Here is a 22151-nt window from a genome sequence, read left to right as displayed (position 1 = left end):
AGTAAAGGAAACAAAAGAAAAATTCAGAGTAGGTATTAAGATCCATCGAGAAGAAATAATGACTTTGAGGTTCGCCGATGACATTGTAATTCTGTCAAAGACAGCAAAGGACTTGGAAGAGCAGTTGAATGGAATGGACAGTGTCTTGAAAGGAGGATATAAGATGAACATCAAAAAACGCAAAACGAGGATAGTGGAATGTAGCCGAATTAAGTCGGGTGATGCTGAGGGAATTAGATTAGGAAATGACACACCTAAAGTAGTAAAGGAGTTTTGCTATTTGGGGAGCAAAATAACTGATGATGGTCAAAGTAGAGAGGATATAAAATGTAGACAGGCAATGGCAAGGAAAGCGTTTGTGAAGAAGAGAAATTTGTTAACATTGAATATAGATTTAAGTGTCAGGAAGTCGTTTCTGAAAGTATTTGTATGTAGCCATGTATGGAAGTGAAACATGGACGATAAATAGTTTGGACAAGAAGAGAATAGAAGCTTTGGAAATGTGGTGCTACAGAAGAATGCTGAAGATTAGGTGGGTAGATCACATAACTAATGAGGATGTATTGAATAGAATAGGGGAGAAGAGCAGTTTGGGGCACAACTTGACAAGAAGAAGGGACCGGTTGGTAGGACATGTTCTGAGGCATCAAGGGATCACATATTTATCATTGGAGGGCAGCGTGGAGGGTAAAAATCGTAGAGACCAAGAGATGAATACACTAAGCAGATTCAGAAGGATGTAGTTGTAGTAAGTACTGGGAGATGAAGAAGCTTGCACAGGATAGAGTAGCATGGAGAGCTGCATCAAACCAGTCTCATGACTGAAGACCACAACAACAGCAACATATCATTCAGCCCTCTTCAATTTGAGCTGACTATTAGGAGAAGTGGTATTTATGTGACTGCAACCTGAAATTTAATGGAGCCGTCATTGTGCCGTGAAAACATGTAGGTGCACAGTGGTAATACACTTTGCCTCACCCAGAGTTGATGACATGTGTGCATAATACACGTCTCTGACATATGACTGGTGTGACCCATGAAATGTCCCTGGAACATTGTGTTGTGCCGGTGCTTCACATCCATTTATTTAGTCAGTGCTGTTCATGAAGACTGATCCTTTGGTTGAGTTGTTGATGAGTATTGGGTGTCAGCAGTTGGGGGCAGAAGCATCACACACTTGTGGTGAACCATGAATTCTGAGAACGTTGGTAGATAGGCATTTCTCTCTACATGATCGGTCAAACCTACCCAGTTGCTGTAATCATTTGGGTGGCCATGGAGGCATGCATTTCCTTACTCGTGGTCTGAAATGTGCATGATACAAACACCAAGTCGGTATCCATTTGTTGATCCTTCTGCACATCCTCTGATGGTCATTGCTCCCTCAGCTGTTGTGAGTCAATGCTGTGGGTCGTTCATTTACCACTGGAGAGCACTTGAGTCTTGTTGCAGTGTGCAGATCTATTCCACTAATAAAAGCTATTGTCCTTTTATAGCATTGGGTAAAACCATCACTGAGACATCCATACTGTCGTTATGTAAAATGCTCTAAATTTTGTGAGGATCATTCAACTGTGAAGACGTGTCACCAGTGCTGTTGGAAATTACAGCACTTTTAGTGCAAATGGTTGTTGGTTAAACTGCACAAGGCACAGAATTGTACCAGAAATTCAGCTTCCGTAACTGATGTTTGAAGATTATCCCAGAAGTATGAGGATTATTTGTCAACAATATTATCATCATTTAGGACCTGTTGTGTGGATAGCTCATATGGTTTATGTACTTATCTTTCAGGTTTTGATATTTGCACAGAACTGGAGGGGGAGATGGGGGGGGGGGGGGGGGGGCGTGAATAATGTCCAACAGCAGTAATAGAGTCTGAGCATCCAATGGGCCAGTGGTAAGTATAAGCTGTATATCATAATCACACATACCCTGCGTGGTAAATGAAAGTTCCGTTATTATGAACCACTGGTCCAACTGTTGTAATATATACGGCAGTATCAAGACTTTGATGTGTGGCGAGGATGTTGCACGGCAACCAATGGGCAGAACTTTTGTAGGCTGCACGAAGTCTGGTAGTGCCAAAGAATTTTTATTGATTGTGGTTGATTGGGAATGAAGATTACACAGCGTGAATCATTCACTGGCTATCCCATTTAAATGGCGTGTGTTACAACTGTAGTTATAAGTTCACACTTGATGTGCTGCTTGTTATTCATTGTTTTTATGAGGTCACCACTTATGGGAACACTATCCACAATAAAACAGTATGTAACTGGTACAGATGGATAAAAGCGATTTATTTTGCACTTCTGCAAGAACATATGACACAAGAACAATTCAGTCACTACTGACCATATAGAAGGAAAAGAGAGAATTGAACAAAGAAGAGAGAGGCAAAGATATCACACATTAGTCTCACTCAGTGAACGTGCTCAGCTCTCTAATTAACTGTGTGGCCACAACCTGTACCTAACTGGTTGGTAAATTTCATTGATAACATTTAACCATCAACGTCGTATAAACCATGGACTATTGGTTTTACAGCTAAATTACTACAGGTTTTTGGATCTAAAAACAAATTTTCAGTAGATGTTGCACTATGTCCTTCAAGGGAATTTTGCTGTGGAAAATAATCCTAAGCTGCATATCATCACCTCTTGGTGCCCTTGATCAGGGCTGTCTGTTAGAAAACTAATGTTAAAGTTCCCACAAATGGTGATATTACAGTTAAGCCTGTGTAACCTTATTAAAGCTTTATATCCTTGTTTGTTTTGTCCCAGCTTCAGCATTTTGTTGCTCTAATTGCTGAACCAGCTGTAACTATATATGTTCTGCAGCTCTGTGTTTTGGAAAAATTTGTTCTAAAAAGGATCTAGTAATTATATTGTAAATCACTGGGATAGGATGGATGGCCACACTGGTTGCTTATCATGGCCATGCAAATAACCTCAATCACATGCAAACCATGCTGTGTATGATGCGAGCAAGGTTGACGCATCAATCTCACCCCTGTGTGAATGTTTCTCATCCATGAGTGATTCTCCAGGCTCTGCATTAACATGTTCCACAGAATGCTTCATGATGGGCTTATTATATTGCTCAAAGAATGACATTATCTGCACAGTAGTGTGAGTAACATTCTCAGCGATGTGCCTGGCGCCGTTTTTGACTGTGTAATTGAGGTTATGCTCGAGACCACTACCTGCATCCCCTACTATTATTACATGACCTTTTGTCCAAGATCCTTCCCCAAAAAGCCAAAAACAAGTCACGTCAATATACCATACACTTGGCTTAAAAATAGTAATTACCTGGTAATAACTTCATAAAGAGTTTGGAAGAAGCTCTGACATTCCTCTGTCATGACTACTAGCCAGCTGTAAGACCCTTTTAGTCTTCTTAAAACTTTTTCTTCTTACATTTAGCTTGCTCTTTGTGCTCTATACTGTCAGATTACTTCAAAAATTCTTGAGATTTCTGAATTATTTTTGACCTCAAAAGCAATGAAACTATTGGAAACAGCCAGACAAAGCTATCAGTCTTGCAGTATCTGATTTGGAAGGCCTGACTGTAATCCAGTCTTCTGGTGTGGACCTAACACTACTACTGCAGAAACACTCTTTCTGACAACACTGCTACACTGGCTTGAGTTTCAAGATACACTGATCTTTTTCTAGAATTGTGTAACAGTATGACAGTCAATGTATCTCCAGAAGTGAGCAGCATCATTCCTCATCTAAGCTGTAGTAAAACATCCCACATGAAAATTACCTGAATTCCTCACACTGGCTTCCATTTCTGCAGATTCTGCAGCAGTTTGCATACTTATCCACTGGGACACTCAAGTTAATCCATTTGTTCAAAGAAAGATATAACCAAGGGATTTCAAAAATGGATTGTCTGATAAAATTTGTAAGAATGAGAATTATGTAGGGACAATTGCGTTGCATAATTTTAATGTAGCATATTAATGTAAATACTTGCATAATGAAATTTACTTATGAAGGAAAGTGAAAATTAATCCCAAAATATAACTTTATTTATGAAAAAGAATCGACATTATTTAGGAAATATTACTTTCACAAAATGAATAAGAGAAAATTATTTGTTCTTATGTGATGATTGGTGAAGATTTTAATTTAGAAGCAAATGTTTACTGCTGCAGAAACAGAGGTTAGGTTAGATAACAGCCACTACACAATCGAGATAAATCTTCATATAACTCAGTTAGATAATATTCAAGTAACAGTTATATGAAATACTGAAGTTACACAAAATTAGTTTTGCACAAATTTACTGATATTTTGTAAACTAAATATTGCACACTTTTTTTAAGACAGTGATGTTGCCATGTATTTTCGCAATATAGTATGTGTTATCTTCTAGACACAGTTGTGCTAGAGTAGCTGTAGCTGTAAATGCACTAAAATTAAATTTTTGTAACTAAGAAATTGTAAACAGAAGTGTCTAGCCTATTAATTTAGCCATTTGGGACAATAGTTCAATGAGAAGTGCAAATCCAGACACACCAAACTGAATTATAACACTTCCATCATTAAACCATAATCTATCTATGCTTCAGAAGCACTAATTTAGAACAGGAGAGCAGGAATTGAAAACAATGAAAACTTAAAAAGAAAAATCTTCAGTCAAAAATTACATAGGCAATCAGTGTAGCATAAGAACAGACCGAGAGATTGAACAGTAGTTGGTTATTTGTATGTTCTGTGGATCATAATTGTGACCTATTGCTGAGATGTGCAGTGAGTCAATTTTGCAAATGTAGTATACTATCTCATCAAAAAAATGACGCCTTGCTATTTTTTGTTTGAAGCTAATTTTAGGATCTGTTCAGTTCTGTACCTGTCTGAGTAGGAGAACAAATATTTTTATGGCTGAATACCTCACTCCTTTCTTTGTCTCAATAAGATTGAGTTAATTAAGACTGAGTGAATCATTTCTCCTACTTGTATTTATGTATGTAACTACTGTTTTCAAACTGTGATTCATTGTTGACTACAAACTTCATTAAGAGAGTAATTGTTCTATGGCACCATTGTTATTTTGCCCAAGCATGTAAAGGGCAGTATACAAGTGTTTCTGAATGGGACATTCAATATTATTATTCTTAAAGATTTCTGTGCAACAAAACTTTTTTCTCAGTAACAAGTTACCAGACTGTGATGTCATAAGGCAAGAGTGAGTGAAAGTAGTAAAAGAAATTCTACTTTTTGGCAGTTTCATTTCAAAAATTTGTTATCTAGAACACAGAAGTTCACCTTACATGTTTAAGCTAATCTGTAACATGTGACTTACAGATCAGGTTTCTTATCAATAGAAACACCTAAGAATATAGAATATTCTGTTTCACTTGTTGATTTACCCTCATACATTGATGTTAATGTTGTAGTGAGGTCTTGTACAGACATTCTCAGTTACACTAGAAAATGCAGATTAAACATTTATGATCATATCAGGAGCAGGAGAATGTTATCAAAAGCAAGACAAATACCATGTTTTAGGTTTAGTTTAGTTTTAGTTATGTCATGTTCCATAGATCATTTTCCCGATTATTTTATCGATATGACATGGAACAAGTCATATTAAAAGAGATATATACACAAACATGAACAATGCTGATATTAATATTACTGAAATTTTTAGTTCTACACATGCAACTACATGTAGAGGTACAATTTTTTTTACCATTTCTGAAGCAGAAACCCGTCCATGAGGTAGAAGGAGTTGTCCAAAAGAAATGATTTAAGCTAGATTTAAAACTTGACCTGCTACCTGCTAGACACTTTGTGTGGTTGAGCAAATGATCAAAGCTTTTTGTTGCTGAATAATGTACTCCTTTTTGAGCAACTGACAGTTTCAATAATGGGTAGGAAGGTCATTTTTCCCTCTAGTGTTGTACATATGAACATCACTGTTCTTCATGAATTGAGATAGATTATTTGTAACAAATTTCATTAGCGAATATATGTACTCTGATGGTGCAGTTAAAATACGTAACTCCTTGAAAAGGTGCCTACATGACGTCCTTGGGTGAACACCACTAATTATTCTCACTGCTCTCTTTTGTGCAATCAATACTTTGTCTAAGTGGTGAGTTACCCCAGAAAACTATTCCAAATACATTATTGAGTGGAAATATGCTAAGTACGTTAGGAGGCTGATCTGTTTATTACCAAGACTAGCGATTATATGAAGAGTGAAAGAGGCTGAACTTAGTTGTTTGAGAAGCTCAGTAATATGCTTATTCCAACTCAAGTTGTCATCAGTGTGAACACCCAAAAATTTGGTGAAATCTACCCTGTTAGCTGAGCCCTGTTCATATGCTACATCAATTGTTGGTATGACTCTATTCGGTGTGCAGAACTGGATATAGTGAGTTTTTTCAAAGTTAAGGGAGAGTCCATTTTCTGAGAACCACTTAATAATTCTTTGAAAGACAGCCTTAACAATATCTTCAGCTGTTTTTCTGGTATGTGATTTATTATAACACTTGTGTCATCTGCAAAAAGTACTAGTTCCACTTGCTCAACGTTAAGTGGGAGGTCATTCATGTGAATAAGGAACAGCAGAGGACCTAAAATTGAACCCTGTGGGACTCCCTTTGTGATAACTCCCCATTCATTTGAATTTACCACCTTTCCAACATTATTTGTGCTATTCAGCACAACTTTTTGCTTTCTGTTCATTAAGTATGATTCAAACTAGCTGTGTGCATAACATTCAGTTCCATAAAACCTGAGTTTTTCTAAGAGTGTGACATGATCCACACAGTCAAATGCCTTGGAGAAATCACAAAAAATACCTACTGGCGATAATTTGTTATTTAGGGCTTGTACTATTTGATGGGTAAATGTGTAGATAGCATTCTCAGTCAAGTAACCCTTCTGGAATCCAAACTGTGACATGCTGAGTAAATTATTTTCACTTAAACATGAGACTACTCTTGAATACATAACTTTTTCAAATATTTTAGAAAATGAAGGGAGCAATGAGATTGGTCTATAATTATTTAAGTCACTCTTGTCCCCTTTCTTATGAAGAGGTTTGACAATTGTGTATTTCAATCTCTCTGGAAAAATTCCCTTTGCCAGTAAAGCATTACATATATCGCTAAGGACTCCACTTATTAAATTAGAACAACACTTTAAAATTCTGTTAGAGACTCTATCAACACCACATGAGCTCTTGCTGTTCAATATATTGATAATTCCCTTAATTTCAGTGAAGGATGTTGGTGTTATTTCGAACTGCCTAAGTCCTGGGGACTAACATTTTTAACATATTTTTTTGCTTCATCAACTTAACCCTTTAACCCTATCTTTGCTGCTATATTCACAAAGTGATTGTTAAAAATACTTGCAACTTGTGAATTATCACTCACAATATCATCATTTAGCTTTATTACTATAGTGTGCTGTGCACTGTCAGGCTGCCCCATCTCCCATTTGACAATATTCCATATAGTTTTAATCTTATTATCCCCATTATTAATTTCTGTCAGAACACACAAGCTTCTCGACTTGTTAATGACTTTCCTTAAAATATTACAGTATCTTTTGTAGTAAGCAAGTAACGTCGGATCCTGACTTATTCTGGCCTCTCCATATATTTCCCTCTTCCTCTTACACAATATCTTAATTCCCTTAGTAATCCAAGGCTTACTTGACTTTGTTATGGCTTTTTTGGATAACATTTCAGGAAAGCAACTCTCAAATATTGAGATAAATTTATGGTGGAATAAATTGAATTTGGCATCAGCATCATTTTCTGTGCATACTTCATCCCATTCTACCTCTTCTAGGCTGCACTTAAAGCTCTGTATCCTGTTCGCATTATTAAGCCTCCCTACCTTGTATGAACCTGCCTGAATCCTGTAAGGTGCTATATGTGTTATTTCCATTAACTATGCATCATGATCAGATAGCCCGTTAACAACTGGGTACACATTAATTGTTTCTGCCTGAGAACTGTCTATGATTATGTTATTGATAAGTGACCTACTATCCTGCTGCACACGAGTTGGAAAAGTTACAACATATACTAGATTGAAACAACTGACAAAGATTCTAGCTTATTCATAATCAGCAGAAAGTAACTTAGCTTGCAGTGAGATGAATAGAGAACTTCTGGATGTTAGAAGAAGATTTTTATAAAACAAGTAGTATAGCAAAAACAGAGATAATCAAATAACTGGGGAAAAAAAAATGGCCTAAAATTGCCAGAAATAGGATAAGGACAGGTGTCTGCCATAGTTTATCAGTATAAATCATCTTTAAATCACGTGCAGTATTTTGTAAAAAAAATATGGGAAAATCAGATCAGAATTAGACAGGCTAGGCATAGAACCTTATGGGGACACTGTGACCATCCTCTAAACAAAATTATTTTATTATGTTTTTCAGCCTTGTGTCTCATAAATTGTATCGTCACAATTTTTAAAGTCGTCGTACAGTTCCTGCTATTGTACCTTTCAGCCTTGGGTCATATAAATGGTATCACAATCAGTTTAGCAGTCAAAACCAGCTATATCTTTTGTGTAATCTGATTCCAGAAGACTTAGTAAAAGAACTGCAAATCAGAGTACTTCAAGAAAGTGATGCATGACTATAATTCCTTAACTTGCATCTCATCATCATGATGTTTAAACAGTTACTAACAAATCCATTATTGGAATTTTTCTTAGTTTCTTTTTCCTCTTTTCCCACCTCACATCTCCATTGCCATTTTCCTCCCTTCGGCACCCCCTTCTCATGCCTCTCCCAGAACTAAATTTATAACAGCAATATTGTACATCACGTGAAGACTGAAAAACTATGTGGATCTTTCATTCGAGTTTATAAATCTAATTTGTCATAAATGCTGTAAATCTTCTTCTTGTTCTTTTTGTTTCTCTTTGTTTTTCTTTCCAAGATGGAAACCACCATAGTACACAAGCAGAACTCAGGGAAATGGACAGTGTTAACTGTATGTGGGCTGTAGCAGTAGGTGAAAGATCTAATGTAATTGATTTATTTGTAAATGTAAGTGGGAAAAGTGTGCATATGAGAATTTCACAATAACTTATCAGATTGTAGCTTCTTGGAAGATTAAAAATATGTGCTGGACTAGTAAGATTCCAGATTCAAGTCCTGGTCTGACAAAAAGTTTTAATGTGCCAAGAAGTTTCAAAACAGTGCATAAGAGGTCTGTTCAGAAAATTCTGGAACTTTGTCCACAAAATGTTTCTACATCTACTTTTTATTTATTGCACATGGTCTCCTTTGAAATACTCTCCTCCACAATTGATACACCGCTCCCAATGTCATGTCCACTTCAGAAGCAGTCTTGGTATGCCTCTTGCTGGACACCATTGGCACGAAATTACGAATGATCCAGAATTTTTTGAACAGCTCTCATACTCCTCTAAAGGGTGGAAGTCTTAGCATATTTCTAATGAAAGATGTTCTATTTGAGTTCAAAATGATTTAAGATTTGAAGCCATTATGCCATCCACATTGTACCTCTCTAGTGCTCGCAAAACAACTACAGAGAAAATACAATTTCATATCAAAAGGTTTTCATATAAATTTTTTAGATTAGCAACCGAAAGAGTGGTAGGCAACTTCAGCAACTGAAAGAGTGGTAGGCAACTTCAGTGAATAGATTAATGTTTCATCAGTTTGTGCACTGATACCATATATACCATGATGTCAAAAAACAATCATGCGTGGCTGTATTTCCTGATGAAAGATCAAACATTTCTGTTCCAGACACTATTGTTTCTCAGTATTTAACATAGTTTCTTCAAGGCTCTTGAAAAGCATGTCAATGGAACATTTGATGTTTTCTGGATCTGAAACAGTTCTAGCTCTGACTGTCTTGCAACATTCTTTTTACCTCAGATGCCTCACAAGGAAAATATTTCCTCTGCACTTACAAAACAAATCAAAGCAGTCTTATATCCACTTACAGTTGTCCGAGCTGTGCAGCCAAAATTTTCAGAGGCACATGGATTTTTCATTTCAACCTATCATGGTGTTACTCCTTGACCTTATTGAGTGACACTGACATTTTAATTGGTGACAAAACTTCTTTTAAGGATATGCTGTTTATTCATTGTTCATTGATTTGATGTGTCTGACAGATTAAAAATGTGTGTCATTTAGATCTTACCTTCTGCATTACCAGAAGGGCTGTTTAAGCATTTTCAATAACTAAGCCAAATCGTGGTGCTGTCATTCATTTTCTTGGTACAATTCTAATGACAAACAAAATGCTCTTACAGTCCTGACAAACATAGTGACCTAACAGTGCTTCCGGTCTAGCAAAGCTGGGAAAAATAGATATAAACAAAATTTGTTGGTCATAGCTCAAGGCTTCATTTTCATATATATTTTTTAAAATTTCTGGAACTATTGTCTTCAAATATTGGTAAAGTTGGTACGTAGCTTTATAGAAATTTTGTGACTAGTGAAGTTTCTGTTTTTCTCTTTTAAATACAGTATTTATTTTAAAGAGCTACCTCAAAAATTATTACTGATTTTCTTGTTTCACTAAATACTTATATAGATAGAACCTGTCAAACATGTTTTAGTTCATTTGTTATTAGACAATACATTTGGACTTCTGGTGCATTACAACTTCTTCTACATTTATGGTAAGAAAAGTTCCAGTACAATTTGATTGTGTGGCACAATGTAGCTACGTGTGTGTGTGTGTGTGTGTGTGTGTGTTTGTGTGTGTGTGTGGCATTTTCAGTGCAGTTCAGAAGAGTAAACTCTTTCTTCAAATGTGAATGGGACAGTATGGCATCTTTATGTAGTTCTGTCTGTCAGCATGCCTTGAAGGGACATTTCAAGTTTAGATAATGTATGAATTGTCACTTTACAGCAAGAGGTGTTGTCTGCATAAGAAGTTGCCCATGAAATTTGTGTACTCTAGTGTAATAGTACTAGCACGTTTAACCAATATCATGAGACATGCAAGTCTTACAATCTGTGTTGTTCTGAATGTCCACACATAATACCAATATCTGACAACTGCTACCTACAAATCAAAGCTTATAGGTACCCAAATAACAGTGCAACACAAATGCATACTATCATTTTGGAGGCATCTGAAAGATTTGTTTTGAGCAAGATAGTGCGGAACTGCCTCCACTCAATTAATTTGCCTTCTAGGCATCCATTACAATCAGTACAAACCTCCAGGACTATCGTACGTGAAAAACATGGGCAAGGGAACACCTGGTACAAAGCCTGGATAAACTGCGTCAGGTTATCTTCACTGACAAGTGCAGGATTTGTCTGATGGTTGTAGTAGAAGAGTGTGGTGCTGATCAGGTACCAATGCAGTCTCGGGCATACAGTCCTATGGGTTCAGCAGTGAGGTGGTAGGGCAATCATGTTTTGATTCAGAATCATGTGCAGATGTTGGAAATCTCTCATTGCTATTGATGGTGACTTGTAAAACTGTTCAGAATCAGCCCAGGATCCTGCAACCTATTGTGGAACCCTGCAGTCAACAATTTTACAATGGGCTCATCTTTCAAGATAATAATTCATGAGAGCACACAACACTCATCCTTGTGCACGCCTTCCTCCAGGAGACAAGAGTGAATTGAATAGCCTGGCCTGTTATATCTGCTGACATCAACCCAATTCAGCCTGGAACACAAAGGATGATCCCTCATAGCTTGATTCCCTTGTATCCATATACCAGTTTCAATTTTCTTATGAATTTTTCTTGCTGTAACACATCTGTAATTTTTTAAGAACTGATGAAATTCATTACCACAAATTATTGTATAAACATTGTATTGTACCTTTAATTTCCTTCACTTATATTTTATACAAAGTGTTGGAGAGGATTCCAATTTTTAATCATATATGCCAATAACATATGTTTTTGCTCGTATTTTGGGGGGTTTAACATTTTCCTCGATTATGCATTAGCCTCAATTTTGCGTTTTTAGAGTCTGGACCACATGAAAATATAAAACAGGGGTTTCACTGCATTTCTGTCAGAACCCTGCAAATGGTCTCGGACCAAAAGCATCTGTATTATTACACCCCTTAGCAATTTGTAAACTGTAAGAAAACTGTCTATCCTAACAGTTTTGAAGATCAGATACTACTACTACCAGTTTACTGTAATAAGAATACACACATATCTCTCATTCCACTGAATGTAAAGTCCTGTGACATTTTTTTGTCATCCAATTTCACTGAAAGAAAATTACATACCGGTAACATATTTTTTTTTCTTAATTGCTCTGTTTATCAGCTCCTGGTGATACTCTAGGGTTATGCTGCTATCTTTCATTCATCACTGCTTTTAAAATTATCACTTTACTAACAAGTAATTGAAGACACGAAACAAGTATCTCACATGACTAATTGTAGTAACTAATTGTATATAAGTAGTATGATCTTTGGAAATCTTCGGTGAAATACAAATAATGGAATGAATAAAGGTAACCATTCACCTAACACTGTAGCTCAAGTACTAAGCAGTTAGTAATAGTTAGTTATGATCATCAGTGATGTCTTGCAGTTTCCTAGAGTGTTACTTCTTCAATCCATTCTATCTAACACTAGTTGTATTATGAGAAGGTAAGTTACTACACACCATAGAGCGGAGATGCTGAGTTACAGATAGGCACAACAAAAAGACTCTCACAATTAAAGTTTTGGCCATTAAGGCCAGAGCCTATCTGTGACTCAGCATCTCCGCTATATGGTGAGTAGCAACTTTCCTTGTCATGATATTGTTACATTCCATCCTGGATTTTCCATTGTTTGATTAACACTAATTATGTATTACAATGTAAATGGATAGATACAAAATCCACTCACCAAGTGGCAGGAGAACACACACAAAAAGGTTTAACTCTTAGAAGCTTTCGGAGGCAGTGGCAGAAGAAATGAATGGGAAGAAAGAGGGGTGAAGGAAAAGGACTGGAGAGGCTTAGGAAAAGGGGTACAGTTCAGAAAAGCCACCCAGAACCCTGGGTCAGAGGAGGTTCACCAGACAGCATGAGAAGGAAAGACTTGATTGTTAAGGACTGCACTGGGTGAGATTTGGAAACCTGAGAGTGTATTGGTGGAAGACAGGGTAATATACAAGACAGAGATTACTACTAAAACATCATGCCTGAGTTAGTAACAGTGAAAAGTTATGTTCATTGTATGTAACAGTGATGGGAGGGGGAAGGCAAAAAGAGACAGGTCAGGAAATGACAGCTGTAGAAAACTAAAATGAAATGAAGGAAGGAGTAGTTACTGTGAATAAATGCAGAGACGGAAGGAATTAATGGAAAGTAAGGACAGGTGAATGGCAACAACCAAGGACATGTTGCAGTGCTAGTTCCCACCTGCAACGTTCTTAGAAACTGGTGTCTGGGGGAAGAATCCAAATGGCACGTGGGGTGAAACAGACACCAAGGTCATGACAGTCATTTTGTAGAGCATGCTCTGCAACAAGATAATGTGTGTTGCTGGTATACACCCTCTGCCTATGCCCTAATTGTGCATTGTTATTTAAAACTAAACTACCATTGTGTAACAGAATACAGGCAGTATTATGCATTCATGAAAGATCACTTCACTTCTACATAAATTTTCAAAAGCCATTCCAGGGAAAAAAGTAGCTGCTATGGTATGTTAGATCTTGATTATCATTACCGGTGTGGGCAATCGCAAATAGCAAAAGTTTCCAAAAACAGCTGGAAATTTTAGGACAGCAAATGCATTTGGACACATGAAGAGAATGGCAGAGGATAGAATTCCAAAGAAAATGATGAAAGGTGTGATCCATTCAGCTAGGTGAAAAGAGAGACCTAGAAGAAGATGGATCGATAAGATAATAATGGATATCACCAGTATGGGAGTCCAGGGATGGAAAAGAGCAGCAAATAACCGAGAAGTGTGGAAGAAGATTGTTGAAGAAGCCAAGGCTCACCAAGGATTTTAGTGCTACTGAGAAGAAGGGAGATGCATATAAATAATTCAGCACAGCTCTGGGTTCAATATTTCAACGAAAGAATACACTATCACAAATTACTGAAAATATGGACCCTTTCTTCATAATGAAGGCAATGACACTTACGTTCTAGATTACTTGCTTACCTGGGTGCTGCTGATTATAAATGTCTGGGATGTCTTTAAGTAACCTCCATTTGCCCTCTTGAATTCAATATTAATAAAGAGTAAGCATGCAAAACAGACAGTCAGGCAGACATTAAGCCTATGCCAGATCTCATGCCACAATATAGGTAAATTATTACTGCAGTTCATAGTAGTATCGTACAATTTGTAATGGTATCGCAGAATGTCAGTTTCATTTAGATTAAAGTTGTTACCTTAGTGTGGAACATAAATCACAATATAAAAATAATTGGCCACTTCTCACTTCATGGAGAAGGTATTGCGTGGAAGGACAGCACATTTAAAAAAAAATTGCTCAAAATTATGAGCTGTGAGACTACGTCCTTAATTGGACATAGACAAAACAAAACAACCACACTCTTATCCACACATGCATAACTCACTCTCATATGGTCACTGTCATCTCTGCAGATTAAGACTTAGGCATCGAGAGACAACAGTGGCCGTGTGTGTGTGTGTGTGTGTGTGTGTGTGTGTGTGTGTGTGTGTGTTTTACGCATGTATATATGTTGTGTTTCTTTTCATACTGTCGTTTTTCCATCCTAGATTTTCTGTTGCTTGAAGTATTAAATCATTCATTCACTCTTGTATTTATGACATTAATTTTATACATTTCTTATGATCTAGTCCCAATATTGCAGTCTTTTTGACCAATTCTTTATTGTAAACTTTGTCATATCAAGCTTACTTAAAGTGGTATGCTAAGGACATATGCTAAAAATTGTAATTCTTCTCAAATGTCCGTAATTAATATAGCTAAATTTACTAACAAGTGTACATTCACATCTCATAAAAATGGCGCTGCGTATGCTTATGACAGGTCAATCTCAGTGAAAACAATTGTATTATTCATATCACATCTGTAGTTGACATCCTGCCATACATAAGACCGGTCTCACTGTTGTTACCGCAGTCATAGATGGTTAGGAAATGCTAAACAACATCGTTTAGAGGACAGACATAGCTATCTATCAGATCTAGAGAGGCACCACACAAGACAGAAATGGAAAAGACAATTACTTTTTTCTAATATTGAATTGGCAGTCTTTAGGCATACTGTTTGTTGTGTTAGTAAAAGGTTTAAATACAGTAGCTTGTAACGTTTGCATGTGGTACAGTGCCTCTCTACTACTAATTTTATTTGACTAACCGTAGTACACTAAAACCTCAATCTTACAATTTATTGCCTCCATTCTTAATTATGATATCAAGATAATATTCAGTATTGTGTTGACTTGATAGTCCTGTTCACAAGAGGAAATCTACTGGTGCAGTTAGTGAGCGAGATACTGTTACCAGTGGTCAGCAGACATCTGAAATACGACGTTCTGGAGTTCTTTCATTCTTGCGTGGTGCATCTACTAGGTTTGTTCATATTTCTTCCTCATAACATTTTGTGTTTGTGTGGTTTCTATTCTTTTTTTCTTATTTTCTTCCTAAAAATTGCATGGCCTGTGACTCTACTGTAGTTGTAATCAGTCAACTTATTTTCCAGTGATAGTAGATGTATTCAGCTTGCAGCTTGTTTATGCATTTGTTGTGTACTAGACCAGATATATACATATCTCTACAATTTAGACTTTATTTCATTCCTTTTAACAGAACTTTGGCAGTAAATCTGTGTAGTAATATTGGCTCTTCTTGTATAACAGGGAAACATTCCAAATACTGACACATGAAAATCACATTTTTGATCATCTTTTACAAATATACTAAAAGTGTAAAAGGATATTTTTATGTTATTCTTTGAAACCAACTATGTAATTGAGCTTTAACCTACTGATATAGTCAGGGTCTTCAACAGAGCCTATACCATCTCATATATGAAAATCTGCAAGTTGAACTTGAGCATGTACAGACTGTTTTCCTGAACAGTGGATATTCATCTTGGCAGGTACAAAGTGTGCTACAGAAGTGCAAATCGTAGAACAAGGAAGAGGATGAGATTTCAACTTATCTACCATATTTTGGAAATGTTTCTAAAGAAAAAGGTAGAATATTAAGAACACATAAGGTCAATGTGATCTTTTATCCTCTGTGAAAAATCTTTGCAATTTTGAGATATATCAAAGATGACTTACAGTGGCACAAGGCAGGTGTTAACAGGATTCTGTGCAAGTGCAGCAAATCTTACACACGGCAAATGATGCACATTATTTGGGATTGTACCGTGGAAGACCAGCAGCATAATTGCCTCCACCCAACCAGCAAGTCTGCTATCAACAAACACTGTATTTTTACCAGTCATTTGTTGCAATACAACGAAACTAAACAACTGTCTGAGTCCCTTATCAATCAAGATGGTGCTTTCCAATTAAATACTGCATCTCATAATAGAAAAACTTCATGCTATGTGTAGTCGCCATCATTTTGTGATTTTATCATGTGAAAGCAATCGATCTGATATCGGGGTGAGCTTTCACCATAAAGGGCATACAGTACAGCGTTATAACTTGCAGCACAGGTGCCTGCACTCAAACAACGTCAACTGAGTACACCATGCATATGTCGTCAAGATCTTAAATAGGGGATCTGGTGCATTTTCAACAGTATTCACATGAAGATGGACAAAAGACCCAGTGTGTGAAAATACTGTGGCAACAAGTTACAAACATCCAAAACTCAACCAGGAAAGTATTAAATTTCACAAAACTGTGTAGGCCTGTAATAACAATGAAATCAGCTTTGCACATTTGTATGCTAATAGTCAGATGAGTTGCAACCCGTGAAATTAAGAATCTGTAGACTGGAAGGAAAAAGAGATGACAGTTGCAGTTGACTGGGAAACAAATCTCTGACTTCTCGTTACATCCAATAGCTCAGTATGAGACTATATAATTCAACTGGTTTCTGCCCCCCTGCCCCCCCCCCTCTCTCTCTCTCTCTCTCTCTCTCTCTCTCTCTCTCTCTCTCACACACACACACACACACACACACACACACACACACACTCTACAAAATGCGTTACTGCACAGAAAAATCAAAATTCATTTTATGCATTTCCTACTATTTGCGAAGCTCGTATAAATTAAATAATATCTGAACTTTCTGACACCATTATAGCAGCAGCATGCATACACAAACACAAAATAGCAGATTGTCGAAATTTTGAAAACATTTATGTTATTACCTGTACAATCATGTAAACATGTTGCTCAGTTTTTTAATGAGCATTTACATGCTGTTAATTTTGTATTGGTGAAGACTATTATTTTTGTTATTTTAAAATTACATATTTTTATTTCCTTTTTCCTAAAGTACCTCAATAGAGGAAATTGGTAAGCCCTTAAGTGTGGGTTTGTGGGGTGGGGTTACATGACACATGTCTAATCTTTTGTTTATTTACTTTAAGCTTGTTAATGCTGTCAGTCCAAAATCTACACTGTCTGTTGTAAAACAAATGATGAATGGAGATTGAATAATGCAATAAAAAACACAAATTCTGAGACCATGACTATTGTGGATACATAATATAGTGGTAATATTTTTCAGAGAAAATGATGTTTCTTAACACTAATATCCAGGGAGAAATAAATAAAAATAACTAAATTTATGATACATCTAATGTCTTTGGAGTGCCCTTTATATTTTTTGTAGGACGTATGGATGGTAATATTAGCAATCAAGCATCTGCCAAGAACATTTCAATACTGCACAGTGTGAAGGAGGTCCATAGATACCACTAGTCCCTCAGTTTTTAACATGATACTTCACCTTGTATATTTTTTAATCACAGATTCTCTACGCAGATTAGCATTACTGTCTTTATGAATGATTACTTCTGCTATTTCTTTCAAGCATTACATAACACAGTTAGTTAGGCTATCACTCTTCTACATTTTAGAAGCCAAGCAATCTGTCCAGCCTCCAAAGTTTTCACCATCTCTAATCATTTCAAATACTTCCAGTAACACTGGTTCAACATAGAGAAAATTACATGCTCAAGAAAATTGATTTTCATATGTAAAGAGGAATGAGTGCCAGTGCTTGCCAGTTCAGCTCATGTATGCTATAACCAGTAAGAAACTACTCATCATTGGTGATGTATAAGTGCACATACCATTGATATTCTGTCAATTGGGTCACCTTGTCAAGCCATCTACATATGCACTGATGTGACAAAAGTCATGGGATACCTCCTGATATGTTGCACTTCCTTTTGCATGGCATAGAGCTGCCTTATTTCACCTCCAGCAGTGTTCGTTACTGGGAAAAGAATTGCACCATTATTTAGAGTCCATATTATAGGTCATCCTATAATGACTGGGTAACTCAGTTCAGAATTAGGAGGAAAGCAATATCATGCCATCTTCAGTAGGGTCGTGCCTGATAATATACTGTGGTGCTCAAAACAACCTTCATGTTGATGATAACTTTATCTTTGCTTTAGATACGCTATGCACTGTAATACACAAATAAATAAGGTAACTTTTATGTGTAACTGAGGTTAACATTGTCTTTACAACAAGTCTTCTTCAAGAAACTGTGGTGAACCTCCATCCACATCTACATACATACTCAGGACTCCTGTTCCACTCACAGTTGGAGAAAGGGAAAGACAATTGTCTATATGTGTCTTGATTTCTCATATCATATCTTCATGGTCCTTATGTGAAATATTTGTTGGCGGCAGTAAGATCATTCTGTAGTCAGCTTCAAATGCCAGGTCTCTAAATTTTCTCAATAATGTACCTCAACAAGACTGTCACCTTCCCTCCAGGGATGCCCATTTGAGTTTCTGAAGCATTTCTGTAATATGCAGACCGTTCCATTCATTTGATCTCTCCCTCCATTGCATCAGAAGTGTGGGCATATCTGTGGAGTTGGTAATATTTGTCTATGGAAATGAAGTCAGAATGCACTGTACCATGAGAAACTTGAACATAATGTGATATCTTGATGAAATAATGTTCTCCTGCAGTTGACAATTCTGCAGAGATACTTAGTAATGATGATACATTGCACTTCATATCCATCCATATCATGACTTCATCTTCAGCACATTTCACAGATTTTATGATATTCTGTCAACATAAGTTACTGTGCTGGAAGCTGGCACAAGAGACAAAAGAGGAATCCTGGTTTGGCAGATAGTATTTATTATTGATGTAAAATTTTGTTTATTATTCTTTGCATTTGCTTTGGTTATCACCTGCTGTGCAATAAAATCACTTATTGGGTAATCATCAAGTCCACAGTTTATATCAGAATTATTTCTTGCCTTCTAATTACCCACAGTATCATGGATGTACATTTTATTTAAAAGCAATATAATGAAATTACTTAACTTGATGGAAGATTAGGGTGTTTAACAACATCATCTCCTTAAAACGAAGTGTGTGTGTTCTTAAGGGACAAAACTGCTGAGGTCATTGGTCCCTAGACTTACACACTACTTAAATTAACTTGTGTTAAGAACAACACCCACACCCATGCCCGAGGGAGGACTCAAACCTCCAGCCGGAGAGGCTGTGCAATCCGTGGCATGGCGCTGCAAACCGCGCAGCCACTAACAACATTATAACCTTGTACATTAATTTTAAGGATGCTCAACAGTGAGTTCTTTAACTCAGTCTTAAACTCCACTAAGGTGTATGTATGGTATTTTACATGCTCTGGCAGATGGTTGAATTTTTCTCTGACTCAATTCCGTACTAATGTTAAACATTTGAAGGCTTTGGGTAGTATACTTTTCGCCATAGTATGGTAGTATGGTATTGACCAGCCTGGTGTGGCATTAGAAGATAGCAAAATGAAAGCCAAAGTTTTGAATTTCACTTTTAAGAAATTGTTCATACAGGAGAAACATACAGTCATAGCTTCGTTTGACGATCATACAGAGTTCTGTAGTGACAACATAGTAATAAGAAGCCCTGGCACAGAGAAACAACTGAAAGAGTTGTTAACAAATAAGTCATCAGGCCAGGATGGTATCCCAATTCAGTTTTACAAAATGTACTCTGCAGCACTGGCCCTTTACTTAGCTTGCATTTATCACAAATCTGTCGCCCAGAGCAAAGTCCCAAGAGACTGGAAAAAAGCACAGGTGACTCCTGTGTAGGAGAAGGGTTAACAAATGGACCCACAAAATTACAGATCAATATCATTAACATCGGTTTGCTGCAGAATTCTTGAGAATATTCTGATTTCAAATATCACAAATCTCTTTGAAACTGAAAAGCTATTGTCCACGAACCAATATAGTTTTAGAAAGCATTGTATGTGCAAAGTTCGGCTTGCCCTTGTCTCACATGATAGACTGTAAATTATAGATGAAGGGGCAAGAAGCAGATTCCATATTTTTAGATTTCTGAAAAGTATTTGACACAGTGCCCCACAGCAGACTGTTAACAAAGGTATGAACATAGGGACTGGTTTGCAAATTTGTGACTGACTCGAAGACTTCTTAAGTAATAGAACCCAGTATGTCATCCTCAATGGTGAGTGTTCGTCAGAGACAAAGGTGTTATCAGTAGCGCCCCATTGGGAGTGCAATAGGACCATTGTTATTTTCTATACAGGTAAATGATCTGGCAGACAGTGTGGGCAACTATCTGCAGTTGTTTGCTGATGATACTGTGGCGTACAGGACTGTATCAAAGTTAAGTTACTGTAGGAGGATGCAAGATGACTTACAGAAAATTTCTAGATGGTATGATGAATTGGAGCTAGCTCTAAATATAGAAAAATGTAAATTATGCGAATGAGAAGGAAAAACAAACCCGTAATACTTGAATATAGCATTGGTGTTCTCCTGCTTGGCCCAGTGACATCGTTTAAATATCTGGGCATAATGTTGCAAAGCAATATGAAATGGAATGAGCATGTAAGAATTTTGATAGGGAAGGCAAATGGTCAGCTTTAATTTATTGGGAGAATTTTGGGAAAGTGTGGTTCATCAGTAAAGGAGACCACATGTAGAATGCTAGTGTGACCTATTCTTGAATACTGCTTGAGTGTTTGGCATCAGCACCAGGTTGGTTTGAAGGAAGACATCAGAACAATTCAGAGGTTGGCCACTCTAGATTTGTTATTGGTAGGTTTGAACATTGCAAAAATATTACGGAGATGCTTGGGGCACTCAAGTGGGAATCCCTGGAGGAAAGGTGACATTCTTTTCGAGGAGCACTATTGAGAAAATTTAGAGAACTGGCATTTGAAGCTGACTACACAATTCTGCTGCCACCAACATACATATTGCATAATGACCAGAAGGTGAGGTAATAGAAATTGGGGCTCATATGAAAGCTCTCTTTTTCAGTGGAACAGGAAATGGAATGACTAGTATTGGTGTACCATATGGTGGCTTACAGTGATGTAGATTAATGTTTTGCTCAACTTATTGAGAAAAGAAAAATATTGGTAATGAGGAAGGACATTAATGATCATGCCTAGTGTGAAAGAAGTGCCAAAGTAACAAGTTTTTTCAAGCGATCTGTGCGGGATGGCCTAGAAATAATACCTGCTAAATTTCTTATAACATGCCACTGAAAAAAAAAAAGAAAAACAGATCTCATTTCTAACCCATTAGTGAATGGAAATACACAGAATAAACTAATTTCTCCAATTTTAAATGGAGCTACAAGCATATGTACTGCAAATTTAGCTGAGATAAGGTGCTTTTTTAATTCTAGGATGTAGTTTTTCCAATTAAGTGTGTGATCTACATGTAGTCCTCAAAAGTTGCCACGTCTTTCAGTATTTTAATAGATTGTTTAATAGCATGTATAGGTCTGTAAGAAGCACTGAAATGTATGTTCTGAGACTTCTCATAATTTAATGATAATCCATTTACATATTACTATTTATCAGTGTTTTTCAGTTAGGAGACTGGTTCTTCTACTTTATTCCTATACTCATACCATCTACAAGGAGGCCAAAATTTGTATCTTCTGACAAATGAGACTGGAAATCAGTTACGTATATTGGTTCAATAAATGGTACACAATTACTGAATGCTTCAAATTTCAATTG

The 22151-nt window shown here is 36.7% G+C and overlaps 1 protein-coding gene across 2 annotated transcripts in view; it reads left to right on the top strand.

Annotated features, from left to right (window-relative positions):
* Positions 1-22151, top strand: part of LOC126475111 (1-phosphatidylinositol 3-phosphate 5-kinase) — a 372610-nt gene that overhangs the window by 327846 nt on the left and 22613 nt on the right. The window contains exon 24 of one of the 2 annotated variants that reach the window (XM_050102695.1): positions 15420-15542. The exons of the other annotated variant lie outside the window; for it this stretch is intronic. Coding sequence (XP_049958652.1) covers positions 15420-15542 — 123 coding nt within the window. The remainder of the gene's footprint in view (positions 1-15419; positions 15543-22151) is intronic. 2 annotated transcript variants of the gene reach the window in all.

The sequence above is a fragment of the Schistocerca serialis genome, chromosome 4 (assembly GCF_023864345.2).
Source record: "Schistocerca serialis cubense isolate TAMUIC-IGC-003099 chromosome 4, iqSchSeri2.2, whole genome shotgun sequence".
NCBI lineage: Eukaryota > Metazoa > Arthropoda > Insecta > Orthoptera > Acrididae > Schistocerca > Schistocerca serialis.
The sequence above is the reverse complement of the archived record's forward strand: the minus strand, read 5'-3'. Positions and strand labels throughout refer to the sequence as shown.